Genomic DNA, 27,986 nt, shown 5'->3' on the forward strand with positions numbered 1-27,986 from the left:
TGTTATGGTTTTTGGCTATGCCAAAATCATAATTGTAACATCCGGTTTTCCAGGGTCTAAATTAACATCTAACATACTCAAAGAATATAGTTATTACTTCGTTTCATAGGAAGACAGTTATATCATTCATGTTTATGTGAATAAGATTTACTATTAAAATCAGTTAGACAAAATTTCTTAACTAAAAACTTGAAATACCATCAAATGAAATTACTACAGAAATTGAAAACCACATACCTCGGAAAACTGAGATTGAAATCAAACTAGGGATGCTTTTGCAACCACCCGGATTATTCCACAAATACACTATAACAATTACATATGACGACTATCATCAAAACACCGCTATATCAAAATCAAATGATGATCACAATTAAATACCACTATATTTAAAATTAGGGCATCATATACCACTGTAATAATTAGGGCATTATTACCATCGGTTCATTTAGAGCTTCTGATACCACTGATTCAAATAGGGCTTCCGCTACCATGGATTCAATTAGGGCTTCTAATACCACTGATTCAAAAAGGGCTTCCGCTACCACGGATTCAATTAGGGCTTCTGATACCACTGATTCAAAAAGGGCTTCTGCTATCACGGATTCAATTGGGGCTTCTGATACGGCTTCCGCTACCACGGTTTCATTTAGGGCTTCTGATACCATGGATTCAATTAGGGCTTCTGATACCACTGGATTCAATTAGGGTTTCGGGTACCGCTGTTTCATTTTAGGGTTTCAGCTATCACTCAATCAATTAGGGCTTTAGATTCCTTTCCTTCGGATTACTTAACTGTGACAGTATCTCAAGATTAGAAATATACTTATATTCGTTATTCATATAAATAAAAACAATCCACGAATCTATCTCTTGCATCTAGGTGTAAAATAACGATAACAATGAAATAACTCAATTTAATCTTACCTCCTCATAAATAAAAGTGATAATACCTATTTCTGATAAACAATTGGCTGCATAGCTTATCTTTGTCTAGTGCACGATTGACATCTTGGGGAGAGGTGAAACATTGCTAGGAGCTTAACCACCCAACCTCAGACCAAATCTTATCCACACACGATCTCTAATGAGAAAGGCCTTCCCTACCCGGAATTGACAGGGGTCATCTTGCCATCCACTAGGCTTCTTAGTATTTATCCACACCACAAGACTTGATTGCAGGAGTTACAACAACAGGATAAGTATGAGCTATTAAATATTTATTATTCAAATCTGGTTTCTTGATTTTGTTTACAGATTAAATCTTCACTTCTTCACCATTCATTGGCCTCTCTGATAGGTGAATCCCTTAGTGTTCAGAATCCATGAGTATTCATAAATACATGGTCTTTGATGTTAGTTCATTCATACATTTATATTTTTACAGTTATCATTTGAATTTCCATAATTGATGTTAATCTTAAGGATATTTGATGAAGATCTATAATGAACTCTATATTAAGCTGGAAACCAACAGCAAGGTATTATAAACTAATCTCAACCTAGCAATGTATAACTGGCTATGGTTGAATATTCAGTTCAGGGAAGAAAGAAGTTATGAATATGAAAACGGATTTGCATGATTATCAGCTCTATCAATAGTATTCGACAGCAATCAAGAAGGATGAACTATGAATCATAAATGCATCGGATATGTTACTTATAGTTTCCATCTTCCAAATTCATAACTGAGACAATCTCAGGTTTATTAGTACAGCAGGTGACATGATATCAGAACCCTATGAAGTTCCGACTAAGGAAGCTATGTTTTTAAATAATGCATAATCCATTCAGACCAGTAATTAATTCCAACAGCAATATTATCATTAGTAAGGGAAGATGTACAAAAGAGAGCATAGAATGAACACACCAAATCATGGAAAGGAAAAACTGGTACTGCTTTGACTTAGATCTCCATTGTGGAACCAAATCATTAAATATGATAGCCATCAGAGATAGTATTGAAAATTATTGAACATTAGTATTAGTGCAATATGGAGACCTTTCCTAATCTCCAACTACAAACAATCTAGCATCAAAACTGAATAAATTTGTTAACAGATAAATCCTTGTGGTATGAACGCATAGCACTCACCATACCCGTAGCCTAGTTCACAAAGATGCAGAAAACTCAAGTGAGAACAAACCCGATAGTCATTTCCATTGATATCTAGTAGCAACAATTTGCTTTTGCTTCCTCGACAAATAGAAAGCATGCACGACACCGAAGCCATTAATATGGGATGCTACGCTGACTGAAAATGGTTTCCACACACTATAATTTAGTCTCCCTGTGCTTCCAAATATACTGAGCACGAATTAATGTAAAACCTGATAATTATACCTTTTCTATAGATTTACCATGCACTAGGTACATAGTCTAGCATTCCCTCAGTAGTAGAAACCATGGATGTTATATTGATGAAAGAAAAGCCGAACCATTAGTGAAGGTAATTTTTGTTTTTACCGCTGAAAAGGCTAAACATTTATGTTGACGTTCTATATCCCCTGGCCCTACTCATGGCTTCCAATATAAGGAACTACTCGTGACTTCTTGGCTTCCAAAACATAAAAGATGTAAAACCATTCGAATTCCCAATTAATAAATCGACTATGAAGAGAGAAAAGAATAAAAGCAAATAAGTTGGAAAGAAGAATTGGAAGATTATAATTTGAAAATTATAATAATTCAATTATTATAATTCGAACATTATTATAATGTACAACTAAACATCACTCTATTAAATTATTAAATGATAATGTGCCAAATCACTTTTATATTTAAATGCACGTAATTAAATATTTATTAAAATAATATGATGAAAGATAAATTAAAATCCTTTGAGTTACTTTATATATTTTAACCCAATTATTTTAATTAAATTATTTATTTAAATAACTCATGCGGGTCCCACAAATGTATCCTGTTTCAAGTCGCTAGGTCCTCTACCCATCGACCCAGTGATGGTGATGCTCTTGCCTAATTCTTTTCTGACAATGCTTTCACCCCTTCGACATGTCTCCTGCAAGGAATTTTCCCGTAGTTAATTTATATTATCATAATAAATTATTTAATCATAATTAATCATAATGGTTAACCATCTTCTCAATTCCATGAATTTGTGATTAACGATCAACTAACATGTTATCTTCACTTGAAATCATAACTACTAACTATCTTACCATTTCGCCAGATTATAACAAATTAAACTGCCAACTGACTTCATGTGAATCTCAACGGCTATATTTCAGATTAGGTCAAAAATTGGGATGTAACAATAGTTGTGTTTGCGAAGACAAAACATTAACTGACATCAGCCAGTGTTAACTAACCAAGTCATTAGGTCACTATCCATCAACACAAGCAACAATTAACTGAATCATGTTACTAACAAAAAAACATCAAGGAAAATGGCACACAAGATTACGACACCAACTTTATGCCACAAAATTCATAATGTCAATGCAATATGGAAACCAGACTTTTTCCATTATTTTCTGCATTATCATCTTATCCAGTGTGCTGCAGTCTCTCCCAAGTTCATGATTAGTGCACCTTACAAAAAGCATAATGATAATGAGTGTAACCCATTCTATAGCATGTCTCGCCTCATCCTTGAACATCTGTCTTTTGGGGTATGGTTTCATATCTGAGTTGTAACATCAGGGGACATGACCAAGAGCGGCAATAAGTTTTTCAATGTTACGGAATAGCTCAATGGCTTGGTTCTTACTATGGGGATTCCTAGAATAGATGAGGCATAAACAATATTAAAGACTGTGATAAAGGTGGAAGCGGACGGGGAGGTGGTGGAAAGATGATGCTAGACTCAAGAGGTTCTTGGGAATGACTAACCAGAGCGAGGTGGAGAAGTTTTCATTTTTTGTCTCTGCTATGGTATTGTGACTTCACGATCTTGTAAATTTTGACCTTATCTTCAATAAATTTGACTTTTACGGTCCTCTTGTCATTCAAAATAGTCATCCATTTTGGCATCCGTGCTGGGCATTTTCTGTTCATAGACAAGAGACATTTTATGTTATACATTTTAAATAGATAATTTTTATTTATTTATCACAATTCTTGGAGACTCAAAGAAAGATTTGACTTTCAGTAGCAAGGGTAGTTTCTTGATATTTTGAAAGAAGTTTGACAAGTGCTTGTTTCTTTTGTATTTGATAGTAAAAATAAATTGACTTGTGAATTTAGGACAATGCTTGTCGGATAAAATAATGGGACATATGTAGTGGCTAAAAATGTCAAATACGTAAATGCTCCATCGTGTGTTGGCTTTTAAATTTATTTATATTTTTTAAGAAATATGGAGTCGATTAAGATGCGGTTTTAAGGATTTCCCAGTTTTGATCATTTTGATGTTACATTTCTAAATTCTTTAAGAATTTTGTGCGTATGTTAATTTTTTTAATTTTTATCTTTAACTTCATATATCCATATTGATGGAAAGCATATTTTTGTGTGTATATAGAACATGGTTGGAAGTACTATTTTAGAAGTCATCTTCAACAACTTTCTATGCACAGAGTAACTTGAACCTGTAAAACAATCAGAAAAACATAGTTCTTGAAAGGAAATGAATATAACCATTAGAGAAGTGATGTTCTGATTAGATCAAGCGAGAAAGGGCACTAAACCAACATAGAAAAATAACAACAAGTCTTAAGGGAGAATGATAGGAATTCATGAGAAGTGATTTCAACTAGCAAAACTACAAAACATTGCAACAAAAGAACCAGAAACTAAACAACTAGAGTTTAGAACCAACACAGGAAATTAACAGATGGGAGATTTATCTCCTTCCAATTTTCATTGAGATCCTTGAGAATATCCAGAACGGAGCTCTTTCTTGGAGGATCCATAACTGCATTAGAAGAAGTCCCCTCTTTACCTGGGTAAGAAGCAACCTGCAGACTTTCCTCATGCTTCCTTCATTTAGCTTTATTGAATTCCAATCCGTCCTATAGTGTTGAAGGAATAGATTGTTTTCTCCATCATCTGCTTATTGAAACTTTACACATCTGCCAAATTTTTGTTGACCTGGGTTTGGTTTGCTTTGACATTAGCTAGGGCCCGAAGCATCTCCTGCTTCTCTTCATATGAGGGAATGAGAGTCTTCAACTAACAAACTTGATCTTCCATAATTTCCCAATTATCCAATTTTTGTGCCGGTTCATCAACCACTTCCCAAATGCTGTCATCTGCCTCAGTGTGAGACCAATCCCCCGCATTGGCCTTAGCCCCCACAGTAGCTTCCAGCCTGTTAATCTTTTTCCCAGCAGTGTGAAGTTGCACAATAAGGCACTTGATAATGGCATTCTGGCAATTGTAAAGGATGCATAACGTGTCCACCTTATTCACAATCTGACCATAACTTGACAGTTCATCACCAAGGGTGTGATTATGAGAGTAGGGAGGGTAAACATTTTGAGGGATCTTAGGGTCATCTGAGTACATTTCTGGAATAGAAATAGGGGATGGGGAATTGTGGGCTTGGCTAGGAGGTTTAACAAGGGTATTATCTGGGTCCACTCTAACTCAGTGGAACAGAAGGAAGAAAAATCCTCACAAACAACAATCGTTTTTTCTAATTTTCTATCTATGCTAAAGGCTTTAAGCTTGTCTTTCCTCAAGGGATTAATCCTAGTGGAAAAATTATAATAGACGGGGAAGTCATATTACTATCCACAAGGTTATTTAACTCCACTATCAAACTAGGGTTTTTGGGGTCAACCTCCTTGGTCAAAGCTAGATGAAAATTATATAAGCAGAGGATTAGACCTTGATGAAGAGGAGTCCCCCACCCCCCGCCCCCCTGCCCCATTATTTTAGGATATTATGACAAACTGAGATATGAATGAGAGAATCTAGAAAGATAAATTGAGTTTAATATTATGATGAAAATGATTTAACACAAGGAAAAAGTGAGAGTGGAAGTGTCTGAACCTGCGCTCGAGGGTGATAAACTTGATCAACACGAGAGCCACATCTTTCCATTTGCCACAAAGTTCTTCAGAATTGAAACCATTTCGCAGATGAGAAATATTTTTATCTAGGCCGCGGAACTTCTTGAGGTCGATGATCATTAATTTTTTTGGGAATGGCCTTTCCTTCTACAATCAAGCCAGTAGCAGCTGCAATTGATTCCATCGAGACCACAAAAGAAACTCTTCCAATATTTACCTTCTCTTATTACCAAGACTTGACAAATTTCTTAAAAAGCTCTGACTCAAAACTCATCATAGCCTCAATATGCTCATCCACATGACCTGTCTATAGAATAGGCCAAAGATTTTTTTTTGCTTGTACTCATGACAATTATTTGATTCTGTCTGAATAAGGTCTTGTCCCATGGTTTTGTTGATTTTCTTCACAAAATAGACAATAGTGGTAACGGAACACTTCTAGAGATTATGATGAAACCTAGAAGAATAATCTCAAAAATTCTCATAACCATTTTATAATAATTGCTCTCCATCATAATTAATTCCTTATGGGGAATGTGCATATGTTTCCAAGTGTGGCAATATCTTGCTCAATCTCGTCACATGCTTGCTGATGCATATCTTGGGCAACAAATCATTGCAGTGTTATCAAATCAATGAGATGCATTCTGAACATAGGATATAACTTGGGATTTGTTTTTGGGAAAAACTTATCAGCAAGACAACATCACTTAATATGCTAGAATGATTATAATGTGAATGAATTTCCTTGAGCTGATTTGATGTCTTGTGTCCTCAATCCTATAATCACTCGAACAGCTTGTACCTACTTCAATAACCTGTTGCAAAACCATTTCCTAACACACTACTGAATCACCAAGCACCTGATTATAAGTAAACAGTGAACTAAGAAATATAATTTCTTTTGTAAACTATGGGCTGAAAATCAAGAGCTCAAACCTTGGTTAAAGTCCTCCAATCAAACCGTACACATACTCATCTTGTGATTTGTGATTGAATCCCAATGCTCCATGAGTTTCCTTTGATCCCTACAATTGTGTATTGAGCTTGCTAAATGAAGTTCTCTGTTTGGGCCATTTGATTGCTCTTTAAGGCAACTCATTTTAGCTAGTTATAGCTGCCTTTTATAATGTCATGTCTTTTATTGAGGCCCAAAATCTGAACTGGAGGTGAGTTTGGTGAGCCTGTATGGCTACCTTTGAGTCACTATGAAGCCAGCGGTGTAGAAGTCCTATAGAGGAATGGTGCACAGGACGTACGGTTGCTGGTGGACTACATGTCAGACAACCCTAAGGGAATGGTGACCATACGGTGAGATCAAAGGGCGTAGGGGATAGATAGGTAAGCACATACTGTGCTAATAGGGTGTACGACACATGTATTAGCAGGGGTGTATTGTGATGTAGGATGTTGCCGCAAGGAATGTTTGGAGTAGTGCACACAGAATTATGCCTTTGGACTTCGTTGCTACCAGCTTTTAAGTTTGTATGGGGTAAAGTCAACGGGGAGGCCATGATGGGACTCTAAATTTTGGCAAATTCTAGAGCTCCAAGCATCATCACAAAGGAAAAATCTTTGTGATCTTACCCACTTCCAATATGCTTCAAAACAACTAAAGGTCATGATCAGGAGAATATAGACAGCATCATATTATTCAGGAAAAATGGATAAGTTTCAGCATTTATATATGCAAAAACCATTAGAGAAGTGTATTCAATGTCAGAAGCATGTGGTGATAATTTCAAGCACAGATTCTAATTAATACATGAAAGTGTCCTCTATTTGTTCAGACAGCATGTAGACACCCAGCGACAGTCCATGAAGCACAACACACATACAATATGTTCTACTATTCACACCATGATTACTCTCAGTCAAGCCTTCTGTGTTTCCAGCTTCTTAAAAATGTTAAACTTCTGATTCACTACAGTCAGGAGATTAATTTTTGGAAGAAGCCCACTGGTTGCTATTGAAGATCTTTCATTTTGGAGAAATTGTTTTGTGTTTCTACACTTTGAGGCAGTTGATTCAGCATTCTATGCTTGGATAAAAGGTGTGCTTATGGGGTACAGTCAGGATAGCCGGTTTCCTGCAGAATTTAAGATCACTGGAATTTACTATGATGCCGATTCCTCCAAAGAAGATATATTAGTAGTTCAAGTGATAAGGTGGAGTGCTGAATTTTATTTGGAAAACCAGGATCATTGGTGGTTATTTTGTATTCACCATGATGTTCTCCTCCTGCCGAAGCCACAGTTTTTTATATCAGATTACCATTCTAATACACGTCCTACTTCACAGCCAGTTTGGGCATGTTCGGTGTTGGACCATGTAATAAGCATGATGGAAGGAGATAAAAACCATTCATCCGTTATATCATGGTTACTAGGAAATAAATTGAGATATTGACCAAATCATTCAGCTTAAGCAAGTTGGCTGCGTGAAAGAGACCTCACAACGACATTACATTATGAGCATGGTGGATAATTCATAACATGGATGCTATTCTTGACAATCATCGGGCCATTTGAAAACTTCTGAATCATTCACGGTATAAAATGATGACAGCTGTGAGACTCGAAGTGGGAGAAACATATCCTGTGCAACACAATATTTGTGGAGGGCGAAGGAAAAGGTTTCGCAATAACTAGACACGGTGCTAGGAGGAACGTTGCCAGAATGTTGAGACGTGAATGTTTTAGACGGATAAGGGCATTAGCATGCATTGTAACTACCATGCGCAGGTCCATTCCGGATGAAGAACTGAGGGCCGACATATCAAAGGAGAAATTGCATGCCTCATACAATGGTTTTATTCGCAGCTCTCACCCAACATCCCGCACAAGCAAAAGGACGATGGAAACACAAGGACGCAATGATAGAATGGACAGCTGTGGAAAGTTGTCATATAGTTTCAGGCATCAAACGCTATTGCATTTGAAGACTCCATTCATGCCGTCGAGGGCTTTCATAAATTCATGAAAAGAGAAAATTATAGGTTGATGACAAAAACCTTAGAAAAGAAGTTAAATGAAGTTATTAAGAAAACAATTAATTTGCAATTGAAAGTTATTTACTGAAGGGGTGCGATTAATAAGAAAATGTAATGACTTTCCATTTGAAAAGTCACATCTCTCTTGTATTCAAAATATAAATAAGGGACAAGCTATTTGTAAAAAGAGATATATCCGAACATTTAGACATTCAGTAGAAGAGAAGTATTTTATATTTATTGTATGGAGAGATAAGGGCAATAATATGATTTTATAATAAAATTTCATTATTTTATTATTATAAAATTATTTTATTTTAATAATAAAATAAAAATGTTCTTTGTTTACCTTTAATGGCGTAGAGATTTAAACCACAAGAGAATCATCCTTCATAATTATATTTTAAAATTCTGTATATGATTTTGTTATCAGATAAGTGGACATGGTCAATTAGCATTTTAAATTTGATCATCGCAGGTGTTGTGAAATATTTAATTGTTTCCGCAGCTGTGTCCAGTTTGTCTCAATGGAGTTAAAATTCAATCTGGACTAATTTAAGATTGCATCATAATCGGTCTGTCGCATCTAGATTATCAAAATTATTGGCAGTACAAATGCATTGAACATTATGAAGTTGTATGTAAAAATTCTCTGAAGTTGACTCTATCGCCCGGATAAGCAAAGGCACTGGTCTTTTTATTGAAGTCAGAAAATCTATAATATTCCTCCTCCAAGCATCAAATTCAATATTTACAAAATTTATACAAAACATCCAATCATCAAATATTCAGCATCCAGTTTCAGTTTCATTCGGATCGAGTTCAAGGACCTTGCCAACCGAGGAACTCGCAAAGTTTAAATTCGCTATAGAAAACCCTTGAATTGTGTAGTTAGTGTTCAAGGTGAAGGTTTACCCGCCTGGGTGTAGCGGAGCCCGAAGTGCAAGGGAATCTAAGCGATTTTCGTTCGTTGGCCAGAACTGATTGAGAAGTCCTATCGGAGAAGTGGCAGGCTCTTGGATTTCCGATCTGCGGTTTTGGGAACCAATAGGCCATACGGTCTTTGTGTCTGCCTATGGCTATGAATGGCACTACTCCAACAGAGGATTAGATTCTTGCCGTTTGACCAATTGTAGATAATTAATGTAAGCCAAACAAGTGCATGAAACATAAAGATGTGCAATGAGTGCTAAAATGCAACACCCAACACAAATAATAATCTGAGATCTAATAATAATTCAAGGTTACAAGAATGACTTTGGGGTCCCTCGAGCCACAACTTCTCCTTTGGATGAAGTGTACTTGTAGAAGAACCAATATTTCTAAACATGCCAATTCAAGTATTGCAAGAGATCGATGTCGTCGCTCTGAAAATGCCAAATCTATGATATTGTTTATTCGGAATGCCAAGATTATAACATGAGAAGATGATAGTAATAATATGATGCCAAAGTGGTTAGCGCTAAAAATAGTACACAAATGCTTTAATCTTCAAATAATGAAAGTCCTTTGATTACATATTACATATGCATTTGACAAGATTCGAGTAGATACAAATCTATTGCCAAATGACAAAGATTAGCAGATCTGGTGCCCATAGTGAGATCCAAACGATACTTCCAACGATAGAATAGGGTGGTGTTGAACCACCAAAACTACAAGTAGAATTGGGAGGGTCTTCCACCTTCGAAACTATGCACAACTTCCTCAGCTTTAAACCTCTAGATATACAAAGAAGAGCCAAATCCTATATGTGGTGATTTGCAATGCCCAATCACTTCATACATAGGCAATCAAAAGCCTAGGGGATTACAATAGGTCCCAACCCATATTATTTTATTAATTTGGCCCCATATCTATTAATTAAAATAATTAAAAGGCCCATTTTATTATATAATTTAAATTCTGTGACCAATTAATTAAATAATTAAATAAAATTAAATGATTACATTTAAAAATTAGGACATCACAAATCCTTACTGCCCAAAGGTTGCTTGTCCTTAAGCAATTTGTCATCCTAACAACACTATCAACTCTAGAATCCCAAACCAAGCACATAGGCGAAATGAGTGAATTGGCATCAAACCTCCCTTGAACCACACTGCCGTCAAACTTTTGCTGCGTCACATTGTCGTACTCTTCACCAGAATCCCAACGATGACAATTAATGCAATCCTTCACTCATCATGTTCAAGAATCTCTTCGGGTACAACCACAAACACAAATGCTAATACTGACACAATTTTAGCCATGAACATGATCACAACCACAAACATGACAACTGATAGAGCCTTGACAATAGATAGAGCCTCTGCAGTAGACAACGAACAAACCTTGATTGCAGGTAGAGCCTCGTGTTAAGATATGAAAGCATCGGTCAAAATTCAAGGATATACTAGCATTGCAACTGTATGCACATGTGTATGCATTATGTATACTAGTTCACCATGTGAACTGATATACATGCATACACACACATATGCATAGACATTAAAATTATCTTGCCAAGATCATTCTTGTATTGAACTGATATTATCATTATCAAACTAAGCATAAAAATTTGAGCAATCAGATTACATCTATCTCTTCGATTAAGCAGTAAATCTCTGATCAAGATTGATTGGAGGACAATCATATGGGATTGAGTTATGATCCCCTATATTCAGATCAGAGACTTCAATGTTGAATTTGGCCTAGCAAATAATCATGCTTGATAACCGTAGGGCCTCTTGATAATTTGTTTGGTGACTAATCATACCCGATAACCTTTAGGTTTGTTGGCTAATTAAGTTTATGCCTTTGTGTCTCTTCAAAGTTACATGTAGTTGAACAGTCACAATTGCCCCTTATATGCCTCTTGATTGCAATATATAAGATGACCGATCACCAGCGATAGATCACCAAAATTCATAAATGATTCTATCTCTTCATATTGGGACACCTAATCAATGATCAAATTATTTATTCGGACCAGGGAAACAATTTTTAGTATTGAAGTAATTCATATCCATTCTATATTGATTGTCACCTATAGAGATCCATTACATTTGCAGAGATAATTAACATTATCATGGTATCAAAGCAAGGCTGCAAATGTAAGAGAACAATTACCAAACTCATAAGATATGTCTAGACTATGCAACGTTAGACAATTCAACAATGGTAAAGGAATCGTGAATGAAAGAATGCACCAGTCTATCAAGGAACACAAAATGTGCTACAACACAATGTGGGCTTAGTCAAGGAATTTTGAGGAAGGGAATTTCCATGAAGACCCCCAAAACGTGCTCAAGCGCATATTCGACCAAGTCAAGTAATATTTGGGAAGGAAGAATTTACGAAATATTCAAGGGAGTGTACACGTTCTCGCATTAAACCTTTGTCATGATCAACATTGTGGACCTTGGTTTTGGTTTTCAAGAGATCTCTTAAGATCCGTTTCTACAATCCGTAGAGTCCGTTGATGTGATGGGCATTGGCGTGAACATCAAAAACAAAGAAAAATGCTTCGAACTTCCTAAAAATTTCGTTAGAAACTGCTTTGGCAAGTGTAGTTTTTCTCACAACTTTGATGCCCCAAATCTCAACTGTATTAGATGCTCTTGATGTTGTCTGCATAGACCATCTTGAGTGAGACACGACATTTCGCAAGGCATCTTTCCACTCAATAATTGTCTCTAGTCTATGTATCTTGTTGCGGGAGTGAGTCTCAAACCCATGCTTTACTTGCGTTTGTTTGGATGTCAAACATTTGCTAGCTCAACATCTTAAAACAAGGGGATAATAAATCTCATGGATTTCGACATCTTTGTGACTTCCTTGAGGCACCTTGCAGAAATGGGCAATGTTTTTGCTTAGGGAAAGCCGAAGAATGTTTGATTTCTTCATTTCAATTCACTTTTGTAGGAAAATAAGTTGTCATGCTGGTGGCTTGAAGGAAGGACAATTTAAAAGTAAAAAACAAAGAGATCATTAAATTGATTGTCGAAAATAATATTTATTGGTGAAGTTCAAAATGAAAGCACACTATCATGATATGATTCTACGATGCCACACCAAATGAAATTAATGGGTGTGCATGCAATCGTTCTTGGCAGTGTTCATTTACCTAAAAGATTGTTGTGTTTGAACCGACTTCACATTTTTTTTTTGGTATTGTGGACTTCAAAAAAAGTTTGCCCATGTCATCTTAGAAGCTAGCAATTAGCATAGCCCTTTTAGAACTTAGTGGATGATATTTTGAGCATTCACCAGAACCAAAGTATTTATTCTTGAGATTGGTCTTTACCTTAAAAGGTTGATGGGAGTCTTGAATGAGTAACATTGAAAAACCAGAAGACACATTAAAGACTTGCCTTCGTGGTATTGGTTTAGAAGTAAAACAAGGGTGTTGTGTCTTGAAAAGACAAGTTACTGGTAATTTGACTGAGAACTGGTCTTTCCTAAGTTCAACATGAGCAAAGAATCAAGGTTAAAAGTTCAAACTTTATCATGCAGCAATGACTTGCCGAGTTAATAATTGGAAGGAAGATTTATTTGTGTGTACTATCTTTATCTTGGGTGTTTGTTGAAAAGCAACTGCAATGAAATATTATATTCACAAAATTTGAACCAAGCGTACATTTAATATTGGAAAACATATTCTATTACGGAGTGGTTGAACTCATTTTCGGCTCCAACCTTTGTTATGTTGAATATTATTAGACTAGTTGAATAGTATTGTGCGGAAATACACTGTTGTTCATTGGGCAAGGCACTCTATAAGAAACTTCTAAATATCTCATGGAAACATTACTATTAGGTAAGACTGGACGAGAATAGGTTTAGATTGACCATTCATGCATTCAAAAATTATTCATTTGGCATGATTCCTTTTTGGGTGGAAAGATTTGTGAAAGGGGCCTTGATTGTGGCATAACAAACTTGATGAGAGTTATCACTGTTAACATTTGTCTAAGTCAACTCTTACTCAAAATCATGGATACTACAAGATTGGTGCAAAGGAGTTTTGTGCCGATTGACAAAGGGTCCATGGACTCACACTACGTGTAATTGGCTCCTTGATGGAGATTTGATTGCTTTTGCTTGATCAACGACACCTTGGAAGTAGCAACTTCACCATGTATTATGTACATTCCGTTGGAACTGAGTTGCATATGGTTTTGAACATAAGTACAATTAAGTGGGTAAATCACCCTTGTTCAGCCCGAACTCTAATAGTTTGGTATTTACCTCAGATTATGCAAGTGTGTCTGCTGAGCAAATTTTTGTGCCTTATCAACTCTAGCCTTATAGAGAGAACTTCATGATTTAGATAGATGGTTCTGGGCTTCTGTGCATCGCTTATAATTCTTATGAAGATGGAACTCCTTCATGGGGTAGGGTTATCTTGGATCCTGCCCATTTGATAGGAGATGGTCATTACCTGTTGGTTTAGTAAAATGTTGAAGCAATCAAATGGGAGGATATGTAAGGGGGATGCTATGAGCAGCATCAGATAGAAGAAGAAACATCAAGAGCCGACTGAGTTGAGTCAACCTTCATACCTGTTTGGATAATTTCAATCTAAATTCCAGTATGACCTCTAGCATGGGAGTTGCAAACAAATTCAGCATATTTGGAATTAGTGGGAATTTTGCATTTTGGGGGGAATAATAATCAATGTTTCATTCCCATCTGAACAATCCTTAGAGGGGAGATTTCAGAGAAGGGACACTATCTGAGTTCAAATTTGAACCATCCTTAGAGGGGAGGTCATTCAAAGGAGAGAAGTCTCTCTAATAGGAGGAAGATGTTACATTAGGCATGCTACCAAACATTGTGCAGGGTACAATCTCATGTCATGGATCATGTTAGATAATGTGTCTTTCAAAGAAACATAACTTCTATGATTGGGATCATGCAAGAAGTATCCTTTTTTGATAGATGAAGCATCTAGAGGATTTGAATAAATTGTACATTGAGGATTATATTGGTTTAGAGGGAAGTTTGATAATCTACCAGAGGAAACCTTAGATGAGGAGGTCAGAAGCTTGATGCATGTACTTGGAGCTCCAAATAGAGCCGTACTATCATAAATGTTGGTATCACCAAGCTTGGGGATAAATCCATAGTTTTTTACGTTCACTCATGTTACTATGAAATCAGACAGGTACATTTGTGTACAAGAAATTACTCCTATGAATAATGTTGTGATTAGAACAAAGATTGTTGCTAGATTTGTCAAGTGGATCTTTGATCATAGTGATTTAGAGGGAGTGGACCATGGAGATGGTTTCTAGAAAAGGTACACTATCACTAAAGAATTAATGACTAATGTTATCACTAAGTCTCATACCAAAGTAAAGTTTGTACATTTGGAAGCTAGCTTGGAAGAATGAAGCCCTTTCTAAGAGGGAGTCTTGGCATCAGTGACTTCTTGAAATGTACTTTCTTCTTTGTGAGAGAGAAGCTTAAAGTGGAACCCTTGTTCCACCCTCTGGGAGTAGTTGTGATAGATCCACCCTCTGATATGGTTCATGGTGGATGTCATGTGTGTGATGACATGACAACATGTGAGAGAATTTGTGGTAACTCTATGTAAAATCCTTTATTTTCTTGTGTGTGACTCCATGATTTTATGGGCCCCTTGTGTACATTATTAAAAGGCGACGATCTTTTTGATAATGTACACTTGTATTCAACATTGTAAGGTGATGACTTTACAATGTTCACTATCATGACGGATATCATGCTGCCTTGATATTCATGGAAATATCTAGATAGTTAATATTATCTTGAACTTATCGATAGATATCATGCTGAATTGATATTGGTTATGTATCAATTGCGCTTAATCATGGTGGATATTATGCAACGTAATATCCGTGGACATGCCATGATAGGTCATGGTAGACATAATGTGATGTGATGTCAGTGCACAAATCATTATTAGGATATACAAATGTCATGTGACTTGATGTTCTGTATACTCCTTGATATTACGCGTTAGGTGATTTTAAAACTAATTCATACTTAGTTATCTTCCCTAGCTAAGAGGGAGTGTAAAGATATGATAGTGTTGGTCAGAATTCAAGGCTATACCAGCATGACAACTGTATGCACATGTGTGTGCATGTATGTATACCAGTTCACCATGTGGACTGATATACATGCATACACACACATATGCATAGACATTAAAGTTATCTTGCCGAGATCATCCTTGTATTGAACTGATATTATCATCATCAAACTAAGCATGAAAATCTGACCAATCAGAATATATCTATCTCTTGGATCAAGTAGTAAATCCCCGATCAAGATCGATTGAGTGACAATCATATGGGATCAAGTTGTGGTCCCTTATATTCAGATCAAAGGCTTTCATGTTGAATTTGGGTTAGCAAATAATCATGCCTGATAACCATAGGGTCTCTTGATAATTTGTTTGATGACTAATTATGCCCGATAACCTTTAGGTTTGTTGGCTAATTAAGTTTATGCGTTCACGTCTCTTCGAAGAGACATGTAGTTGAACATTCACAACCGCCCCTTATATGCCTCTTGATTGCAATATATAAGATGACCGACCTCAAGAGATAGATCATCAAAATTCATAAATGGTTCTATCTTTTTCAAATTGGGACTTCTATGAATGATCGTATTATCTATTCAGACCTGGCAAACAGTTTTCAGCATTGAATAATTCATATCCATTCTATATTGAATGTCACCTGTAGAGATCCATTATATTTGTAGAAATCTTCCAACATTATCACTTCGACACCGCAGAGAGCCTTAGCGGTGGACAAAGCAACAACGTGGGCAAAGCCTCGACGACAAAGAAAGCCTTAGTGGCAAACAGAGCCTTGGTGGCAAACAAAGCCTCGATGACAAACACAACTTGCTGCACATAAAGAAGGGCTCCATACTCAATGAAGTTCTAGCTCATGAAACAGAGTAGTGGCTGAGCTTATGTCACCTTGATATAACCATGTTGTCTTGGCAAGATCCATGCGAGCAACCTCTTCATTTTTTAGGCGTTCTCCACATGTAGGTGTAGTAACAAGATTTAATAGATCCTCTTGGAGCAACTCTGTAATCATGCCTTTAACCTCCCTATGTAATGCATCACCCTTGCCACAGTCATCTACTTTCTCCCACTTGTGCAAATGAGGTATTAGTTTTCTCTTCACAATGCTTGAATGCATTATTGACCAATCTACATGCTGCCACAAAAGGGACACATTCTAGATTATGAACAACCCACAACACATATATGATAGGTTAGGATATATCATCCATCTCTTCAATGCATGAAATTATAAGGCTCTTTATAGCAACTAAAACCTCAGTATCATGACACTCCTTGATTGTGACCAAGAAGTAAGGAAACATATCATGGATCAAGTCTTGCAACTCTAGATGTAAGAGGAGGTTACTTACTTTGACATTTGAGCAATTCTCCAATATTATAGATCTCCTGCCAAAAGGATCACCACTGATGTCATCAAGGCTTTGAAAGTTATCAACGATCAAATGCGATATCTCTATCATGGTGTTTTCATCATTTAGTGTTAGGACCTGAGATTCTCAAGATCTCATTAAGACATGTTGTAGCTACCAACTTCATTTCCTTGTTAGAGTGTCGCAACAAAATGGGTTGACTTAGGGCGACCTTGATTGGAGCAAGGATCCTCTTATAAACCTTAAAGGCAATTGGTCCACCTTACACAAACAAACTTCCAATATATCAAGAGGAAGGTCAATACCATTTAAGCTCTTTGCCATCTTTTGTAGCACGTTCAACTACCATTGACAATCGCTATTGGGCGCATTAGTGTTATCCAAATCCCATATTCTCTCTATCATCCCAATAGGTTGGCAAGATCACTAGCTCTAATACCATTGTAATGTCTCATCTTTTAGTAAGGCTTGAAATCTGAACTGGAGGTGAGTTTGTGAGCCCGTATGGGTAACTCTAAGTCACTATCAAGCTGATGGTGTAGAAACCCTATAGAAGAATGGTGCACATGACACATGTTTGCTGGTGGACCACACGACAAACAACCTTGAGGGAATGGCGATCGTATGGTGAGATCAAAGGGCGCACGGGATAGATAGGCAAGCCGATACAATGCTAATGAGGCATACAACACATTTATTAGAAAGGCCATACGATGATGTAGGATCTCGTCATGGGGAACGTTTGGAGCATTGCGCACAAAGTTATGCCATTCGGCTTTGCTTCTACCAGTGTGTACATCTGTATAGGATAAAACCAACAAGAGGAGGCCGTATGGTCATTGTGTCTGCCGGTGGCACTAAGATAAAGTGCCACTCTATTGCATTTTATACCTTTTTGTGTTTTGTTGTACTCACACTACATTATAAAGTTCCTTGGGGGGTTTCATGTTGGCTATATTTGCCATCTTCGTTTGTCAAGTAAGTGTTCCTTCTATGACATTAGCCTCATGATGTGTCGATGACAGGTGCCATTATAGGTGTTTGTACTTCTTTTGCACTCTTGATGTTCCTAGTTCTTCTTTCTGCAGGAGATATTGCATTCAATTTTAGTGTTCATTTCTTACCTCTTAGTATTATAGGGGAGTTATGTTAGTTCTATTGCTTTCTTGGTTTGATGGAGTGAGCTATGTATTCAGTATTTGATCCCACATACTAGGTGATTACAGTGGCTGGATTCCTATGCATTTCGGTTAGATGGATCATTTGCCATATAGACATTCTTTCATTCCTATTTTTGAAGGCCACGGAGATACCTTCCATCTTCGATTGATCAGGTTTTCAGACTTAGTCTTCTCTACTTGGTCATGTTCTATGCAATGGAGGTTCTTTAGATTAGCAGTTTGACAATGTTTGCAGCTTCATGCATCAGAGGTGTTCTTCATGATCATCTTTTGTTCCTATCTTCTGGGTTATTCTCTAGTTTGGAGGCTTCTTTAGTCTTTCAGTAGTTCTTTTCAGCTTTTTTTCCATTTCTTTTTGGAGTAGGGTTTTTCCCATGTGGTTTTTGTTAAGAAAATCAGCAATTATGTATTGAAACACATGCAGTGTTTTCCGCTTTAATATGTTACCGTTATAACTTTAGACATTCGGGTATAATAAACCGAATTTTCTCTGACATATAACATTCGAAATATCTAACATATGTTTCACTGCCGATGAGCATAGTCTTATGATAACTACATGCTCTAATACAAAGCCATTATAACCCTTGTTGATCGCTAATTCACTGACGGTCATAGCGGATGTCATCCCGTAAATTGCATTAAGTTTAATATTGTTATCGGGTCTAACTTATACCCGTAACATTTATCGAAGTTATAATTTGTTTATATTGTGAATCAGTGTATGTAAATATTGAGGCATGACCACGTAGGGTCATGCCCCTACTTGGTTGTGCTTCACTATGTACATATATTTATTCCAATCTATTTTTGCAGATCATATCAATTAAATGGCATAAAGATCTCAAACTAGAATTGGACTCTTCTACAATAAGAACGTATATATATATATATAGGATTTCTAGGATATATTAGAAAGACACCAGTTTGCAATATCATAGAGATAAGACTGAAAATTGATTAATAAGTCTACACCAACTAAAATCTATTAAACTTTACACGGTATCATAGCCTACTTTGTAGAGATATTACTAAATCAAACATGTTAAACACCGTAAGAGTAGAAGACAGACTTGAAGGTGCTGTAAACATTTTTTCATGGAAAATTCAGATTACTACGATTCTTCAAGAACTAGACCTAGAAGCTTTTATTGAATCTGATATTCCAATTCTTGAAGATGAAACATAAAAAGCCACTTGGAAAAGGCGTAACAATAAAGCCAAGAAAATCATAGTAGACTTTGTAAAAGATCACATTCTCCCTTCTATATCAGATCTGAAGAAAGCTTTTGAAGTATTCACCACAATCAAAAATGCATTTGAAATCAACAACTCAAGTAGATTGATTACTCTGAAGAATCAATTGATGGATACTAAAATGAATAAAGGAGAAACAATCTCTTCATATTTTGGAAGGATCTCTGAAATTAAAAATCATTTAAATTCTATTGGGATCAAAGTAGAGGATCAAGAACTCTCTATATTAGCACTGAGGATTGCCATTATCATGGGAAGCATTCATTCAAGTCGTAAGTAGACCCTTAATCCCATCATTTGATCAATTAAAGACTGATTGTACATTAGAAGAATCAAGATTAATTTCTAGAGGTATTATATCAAATCAAGAGGGAGAAAATCAAGCTCTTTTCTCAGCTCCTAATCATCAAGGAAAGAAGAGAAAATTTGAAGGAAAGAAACATGACTATAAGAAAAAGAATAATAAATTTAACAAAACTGATTTCTCCAAAGCTAAATGTTATAAGTGTGAGAAATTCAGACATATCTTCAGTAAATGTCCTCAAAGGGAAAGAATCTTAGCCTCATTTGCCAAAAGAAAGATGAAAATCTATTATTCTACAATGCTTTATCAAGTGAGATAAACTCTAATGAAAGTGTGTGGATTATAGATAGTGGTGCTTCCCGATATATAACTGGATTCAAATAAAAATTTGAAACACTTGAAAATTATAGATCTAAAGGAGTTACTGTTGGAGATAATTCCACTCATCCAGTCAAAGGTATTGGGACTTGTTCTATTAAACTAAGGACTGGAGTTACATTAAAGCTGAAAGATGTGCTATTTGTACCTAGAATAAAAAAGAATCTAATTTCAATCTCCGGATTAACTGATGAAGGATTTCAAGTTACATTCAACGAAGACAAAGTTTTGTATTGGCCTTAAAACTCAAATTTAAAAAATGCTATTACCATAGGAACTAGAGATGGGATCTTATACAAACTATGTAACATTCAAAATCAAGCTCTTAATCATGAAATAACAAATTCAAATGAAATTTGGCATAGTAGGCTTGGAAATATTGGTTTTAGTTCACTACCCAAGATAGAAAAAATCACTTCTCATATACGAAATCTAAACTCTAAACACATAAGTATATGTAAGGGATGTGCTCTAGGAAAGAACATAAAAAAGTCTTTCCCTCCAAGTGACACAAGTCTAAATCAATTCTGGAACTAATTCACTTTGATCTATGTGGGCCCATGCCAACTATTTCTCTAGGAGGTTACTCATATTATATAACATTCATTGATGATTACCCAAGGAAGACTTAGATATATTTTCTAAAAATAAAAGAATCAAATGAAGTGTTATCAAAATTCAAAGAATTGGTAGAAAATCAAGTATCAAGAAAATTAAAACTCTAAAATCTGACAATGGGGGAGAATACACTTTTGAAATTTTCAAAGCTTTTTGTGCATCTGTTGGGATTAAGAGGGAGTATACAATACCTTATAATCTTCAACAGAATGGGGTAGCAGAAAGGAAAATTAGAACTATTGTCGAAGTAGCAAAAGCTATGCTCCATGATCAAAACCTTCATTACTCATTCTGGGCGGAAGCCACAAATACTGCGGTATACATATAAAACAAATGTCCTCATTCCTTTCTAGAAAATACAACACCTGAAGAAGTCTTTACAGGAAATAAACTTGACTTAAGTCATCTCAGGATTTTTGGTTGTCTAGTGTATATACATATACCTAAAGAAAGGAGAACTAAGTTAGAACCATCAGGAATGAAAGGAAAATTTGTTGGGTATAATGAAAACTCAAAAGGATACAGAGTTTATGTTCTTGGACAAAAATTAGTAGAAGTGAGTAGAGATGTCATATTCGATGAGAACACTTCTTTAAAACTATCTACAGGTACATATGATGAGCCCTATGCAGATTTAGATGGAAGTCCTCTATCTGAAATTCAGAGGAAGAGTATATCAGAAGAAACTAGACCAATACAAGATGCAAAAAATAATATCTCTAATGTCAAGAGACCTTTTGTGGGCAAGAAAACTGCTTGAAGAAAATGACATTGAACTAGATGAAATCACTAAGGAAGTCAAGAAAACTAAAAATAAATCATGTTATACTGTACTAGTAATTGAGCTTACTAAATCTGAACCTACATCTACTGAAGAAGCTTTAACTTGTCAAGCATGGAAAGATGGTATAGTTGAAGAATATCAATCAATACTACAAAATGATGTTTGCGACATCATACCTAGACCTAAACTCAAATCTGTTGTCTCTTCGAAGTGGCTCTATAAAATCAAATATGCAGCAGATGGGAGCATTGAGAAACATAAAGCAAGGTTTGTTGCTCGAGGTTTTTCTCAAAAGGCAAGTATTAATTATGAAGAAACTTTTGCTCCGGTTGCTCGTTTCACTTCGGTCAGGGCAATTCTTGCAATTGCAGCAGCAAAAGAATGAAAGGTACATCAAATGGATGTGAAAACTACATTCTTAAATAAGATCATAAGTGTAGAAGTTTTAATGAGATCATAAGTGAAGAAGTTTACATTGAACAGCTTGAAGGTTTTGTGACAAAAAATGAAAACCTATATGTATGCAAACTAAAGAAAGGTTTGTATGGTCTCAAACAAGCACCATGAGCTTGGTTTGAAAAAATTGATAGTTATCTCACCAAATTAAGATACTCTAAAAATGAAGCTAATCCTAACATCTATTTTAAAATTTCTAATGGAGATATGATCATATTGGTTCTTTATGTTGATGACCTCTTGATAACAGGTGAATATCATCTTATTACTAAATGCAAACAAGATCTTGCTGCTGAATTTGACATGAAAGATCTAGGTTTACTACATTATTTCTTGGGTCTAGAAGTACGTCAAAAGGAAGATCACATATTCTTAAATCAAGGAAAATATACTTAGGATATTTTGAATAGATTTGAGATGATGGATGGCAAGCCACTTGCAATTCCAATGGAAACCAATTTACATAAACTGAAAGAGGAAGCAACACATTCAAAATCTATTGTTCCTACCCTTTACAGACAAATCATTGGAGCTCTAATGTTTTTGGTAAACACTAGGCTTGATATCTGCTATTCTACAAATGTACTAAGTCACTTTATGTGTGAACCTAAGAAAATACACCTAATGGCTGCAAAACATGTTTTGAGATATCTATATGGCACTATTGGTTTTGGACTAAAGTACAAAAATGTTGAAATCAAGCTTGAAGGTTATACTGATTTTGATTGGGCCGGTTGTTCCATAAATTGTAAGTGTACCGGCAGATGTTGTTTCAGTCTCGGATCAACAATGATATCATGGTTCAGTAGAAAACAACCTACAGTTGCTTTGAGTTCTATTGAAGCAGAATATATGGAAGCCTCCATGGGAGCATGCGAAACGGTTTGGTTAAGGAAGCTATTATTTGGATTATTTGGAAAGAAGTTAGATTCCACTGTAATCTATTGTGACAATCAGAGCTGCATCAAACTTTTTGCAAATCCAGTATTCCATAATCGGTCAAAGCACATTGAGACTCCTTACCATCATATCAAAGACATGGTTGACAGGGATGTGATCAAGTTGATCTATGTTAACACAAATGATCAAAATGTTGATATTTTCACTAAACCTTTTGCAAGAGTGAAAATAGAGTATTTTATAACTAAACTTGGTATTACAATTTTGTAATTAGATTTTTATAAAATTGTTCATGAATATTATATTAAATTATATGGTTTGCAAACTTGTTAAATGAAAGGTGACGATCTTTCATATATGTTTTAAAGGTATCTATTGTGAGGTGACGATCTTATCAATAGATGACCAACCTAATACCAAAAGTATTGAAGGTTATTGGTGTCATTCTTATTAGGCTGGATTCTACCATACACATTGATATCCATCATGATTACTAAGCCAGATCTTGTTGAACATCATGAAAATTATTGGTGTCATTGTTATTAGGCCGGATTTTGCTAGACACATTGATATCCATCATGATTATTAGGTAGGATCTTGTCGGACATCATGAAAATTATTGTTGTCATTGTTATTAGGTCGGATTTTGCTGGACACATTGATATCCATCATGGTTATTAAGCTGGATCTTGCCAGAGACCATGAAAATGGTTGATGTCATTGTTGTTAGGCCGGATTTTGCCGGACACATTGATATCCATCATGGTTATTAGGCCGGATGTTGCCAGATACCATGAAAATCAATTGTTACATTATTTCAGACTTAAATTCATACTTAAGTTTCAATCCCTCATTGCTAAAGAGGGAGTGTTAAGAAAGTTAGCAATTATGTATTGAAACATATGCAGTGTTTTCCGCTTTAATATGTTACCGTTATAACTTTAGACATTCGGATATGATACATTGGATTTTCTCTAACATATAATATTCGAAATATCTGACATATGCTTCATTGCCGATGAGCATAGTCTTATGGTAATGACTGGCTCTAATTTGAAGGCATTATAATCCTTGTTTCGCTAATTCACCGACGGTCATAGCGGGTGTCATCCTGTAAATTGCATTAAGTTTAATATAATATTGTTATCGGGTCTAACTTATTCCTATAACATTTATTGAAGTTGTTATAATTTGGTTATATTGTGAATCGGTGTATGTAAATATTGAGGAATGACCACGTAGGGTCATGCGCCTACTTGGTTGTGCTTCAATATGTACATATATTAATTCCAATCTATTTTGCAGACCATATCAATTAAATGGCATAAAGATTTCAGACTAGAATTGGACTTTTCTACAATAAGAACATATATTTATATATATACAAAAGGATTTCTAGGATATATCAGAAAGACACCAGTTTGCAATATCATTTAGATAGACTGAAAATTGATTAGTAAGTCTCCACCAACTACGATCTATTAAACTTTACAGTTTTCTCTATTGCTCTACTTTTCAAAGATTTGGTTGTGCTTGGGTACTTCATCAGGCTCGTTGCGAGGACTCAAATTTCCTTTCCGTAGTAGTTTCTAGGTTTTTAGCTACTTCCTGAGTTTATCTTGGGGGGGTGTTAGAGTAATAATTTTTTTTTGTCATTAATTAACTCATTGATTTAATTATTAAGTCACTTATTCCCTCTTGTTTATTTAAGCTAAACTTTAGGCATATAATAATTAAATAATTAATTCTTTTATTAATTATTATCATGCAACTTAGGTTTTCCCTATTAGGGTTTTGATCTCCTTTTATAAGGATTGATATCTTTGTAATTTATTGATTCACTTTTTGATAATAACAATTTCTGTTTTTGCTCATCAAAAATGTCTCATCTGTGGATCTGGGAATTCCAACCTCCATAGCTTTTTCTTCTCTCTTTCTATGACAGGTGTTTGCATGCAGGTGATTCTTGGGAGTTGTGGGGTTGATCTTTCATCAACTTCAACAATTATTTTATTAATTTGACTCCATATTTATTAATTAAAACAATTAATTAAAGACCCTTTTATTATATAATTTAAACCCTCAGACTTATTAATTAATTAATTAAATTAAATTATTACATTTAAAAATTGGGGACATCACACCTTTTCCTAGTGTCTTTATAGCACTCAACATAAGTGCTATTACACTGTAACTTCCATGTCATAGATGCTCTTAACATTGTGACTCCACTATGACATTCCAAGCGGCATGATCAATTTTAGGAGGGGAATCTCAAGGTTCCTATTTAATATGGTGTGCCATTCCATCTAGGTCCAGTGTTTAATAATGACTAAAGTTTATTATGCGAGGTCTCCAACACATCCTTTTAACAGTTCTCAGGTTTCTTGATATTTTAAAGTTCTGTTTTTGGATTAAAAAGTCTCGGGAGTTTTTCAATATAGATATTTTAACATTGTATTTGAATAAAAACTTAAGGTACTAATGAACCGATAGGTTGAGTTAAGTTTAATATGCTTTCCTGTAGGAATCTATATTTATAGATATGTATCTACATGGGTAGCCACAGACACCACTTCTATGTATCCATCTAGTGATGTCCAGAAATTAATATAATCTTAGCAGATTTAAAATTTCTATGTAAAAATTGAACACATAAATATTACTTGCTTTGTATGACAATTAGAAGTTGTGTTGCTGCTAAGAATCATCTAACTTTGTGGGAATGTACAATGCAGGGCTTTTCTTTTGCAGATGGTAGTGAAACTTCAGTTGGGGAAAAGTTTGTAGCTGCCAAATACTCCACTGGGGGAAGTGAAAGCAATGTAAGTACAATTCTTTTACTGCTTGGTTCTATTTTTCCATTGTGATTGCTATCACAAAAGGCAGAGACCAAAGGGAGTGTTCCTTCCTTTCTGGGTATGTAATCTCATATGAGTTCCAATATTCTTTCCTTTGTATACGTGGTCATATATTAAAATGTTTCATGGTATGCAGGCTTAGCTCATCATCCTATCTGAATTTTTTATTGCACAAGATTTCCAAGGAACTAATAATAGGTAAAGCTAATAAGGAGATACAAGTATAGGGGAATAACCCCTCATATTTGAGTGCAGAAGGAGATATCTGATTCGATGAAGGCGAAAATGCGCGCTGAATATCTAGCAGTTGGAGGGAGCCCAGATAAGCCTCTTCAATCTAACTATTTTCTCAATATAATAATTTTCATAGGGGTTCTAGCAGTTTTGTCATACCTGTACGGTAATTGAATGTAGTGTATTTCTCTGAAGTCAAAGTGAGGAAGTGTCTTTTTGGTAGTTGGCAATGTTATGATTACAGGCTAAAGAATAATGTCACAAAGTGCATGTTTCCTGGAACTGATATTTGTGGTATTAGAATGCATTTGCACGTGGAAGAGTCATTTTCTTTGCATCAGGCTTCTAGAAACAATATTGCATGTTTCAGGGAATGAAGCGATGGGTGATTTTATTTTTAATCAATGGAATCTTGATGTATTGACCACCAAATGAATTTGTTAATCCTTTTCCATGAATGTGGAAATATATGAAAGTTACAGCTGTGTAATTAGAATACTTCCATATTGTAAGTCATTTTTTCCTTCAAGCCATTGTCTTGAATGTTTATTGTGCATCAACAAAGGGATCGCTCCCTTAGCTTTTACTTCAAGGACACTGCAAGAAAAAATTCACTAAATGACATCATGGAAAGAGGAGTATTTACAGTAGAAAAATAGTCTTCTGACCTTTTTTCTGTTCACAGTTCACGGAGAAGGGCCAAACAAGATGTGGTTAGCTATGGTAGAATTTGAAAGTCTGTTCACCATGCAATTTTGTTGATGAGACCCACTTTATTTTATTTTATTGGTTTTAATATACATTTTTAACTAAAACGAAATTTATTGAGTATGATAAATATGGCTTCTCATTCATTTCTGGGACACTTCACAAAGAGGGGTTTTAATGACATGAAGTGACCTGATTCTACATGTTTGAAACAACATTGCAATACTTGAGAAATATTTAATAACAAGATTACGAATGGGTTGCTTGATTTTTAACTAAAATTAAATTAAGTGGGTGTAAATGCCACTAGTACAAAGAAGCATAGAACTAAAAATACAGTAAATCAAAACTCCAAAAACTTAAAAAACATTTGCTCATCAATTTTGGTATCCGGTTCTCTAAAAGTTGGATGACAGTCGTTCATAAACATCCAATGGTGGATGCATATTTCCGAGCCTCACAGTACAGTAACGAGAATCAGAATGCTTTTACAAATATTCCCCCTCTCAGTTTATATATGTTTGCCCTATTGATCTTCGAGTAACCTTGTTCAACACTTCCCGTTGAATTTGGAAGAGGTGATTATTATTGGGACGGGCTAATCTAAATTGAATGGTCAAGACAATAGAAGAAACAAAATTACAAATGATTCAATACAATCCGATGGCAAAAATTTAGTATAATAAATCACAATAGCAACATTGGCTTGTGGCCAAAAATGTCTCTATTTGCTATTAAGTGGAAGAGATATGATTCCATACATAATTATGTAGCCATGTTAAGTATTGTACATTTGTATTTTTAATATTTCTTCAATTTTATTAATTTTAAATTTTAAAGTTTTTATTATTATTCGTCAATAATATTTATGTGCACGGTATTG

The 27,986-nt window shown here is 35.3% G+C and overlaps 1 protein-coding gene across 2 annotated transcripts in view; it reads left to right on the top strand.

Moving 5' to 3' along the window:
* The window catches only part of LOC149555568 (putative L-ascorbate peroxidase 6, chloroplastic/mitochondrial), an 80,534-nt gene extending 53,610 nt beyond the window's left edge, over nt 1–26,924 (top strand). Inside the window, exons 11-12 of one of the 2 annotated variants that reach the window (XM_089829686.1) lie at nt 26,039–26,125; nt 26,298–26,924. In XM_089829686.1, the coding sequence (XP_089685812.1) occupies nt 26,039–26,125; nt 26,298–26,303 (93 nt within the window). In that variant the 3' untranslated portion in view covers nt 26,304–26,924. The remainder of the gene's footprint in view (nt 1–26,038; nt 26,126–26,297) is intronic. The other variant, XM_089829685.1, reaches the window with a different exon arrangement.
* Nucleotides 26,925–27,986: the final 1,062 nt, after the last annotated feature.

Source organism: Cupressus sempervirens, chromosome 5, assembly GCF_028749045.1.
Source record: "Cupressus sempervirens isolate cs-2001-9-10 chromosome 5, ASM2874904v1, whole genome shotgun sequence".
NCBI classification, from domain to species: Eukaryota; Viridiplantae; Streptophyta; class Pinopsida; order Cupressales; family Cupressaceae; genus Cupressus; species Cupressus sempervirens.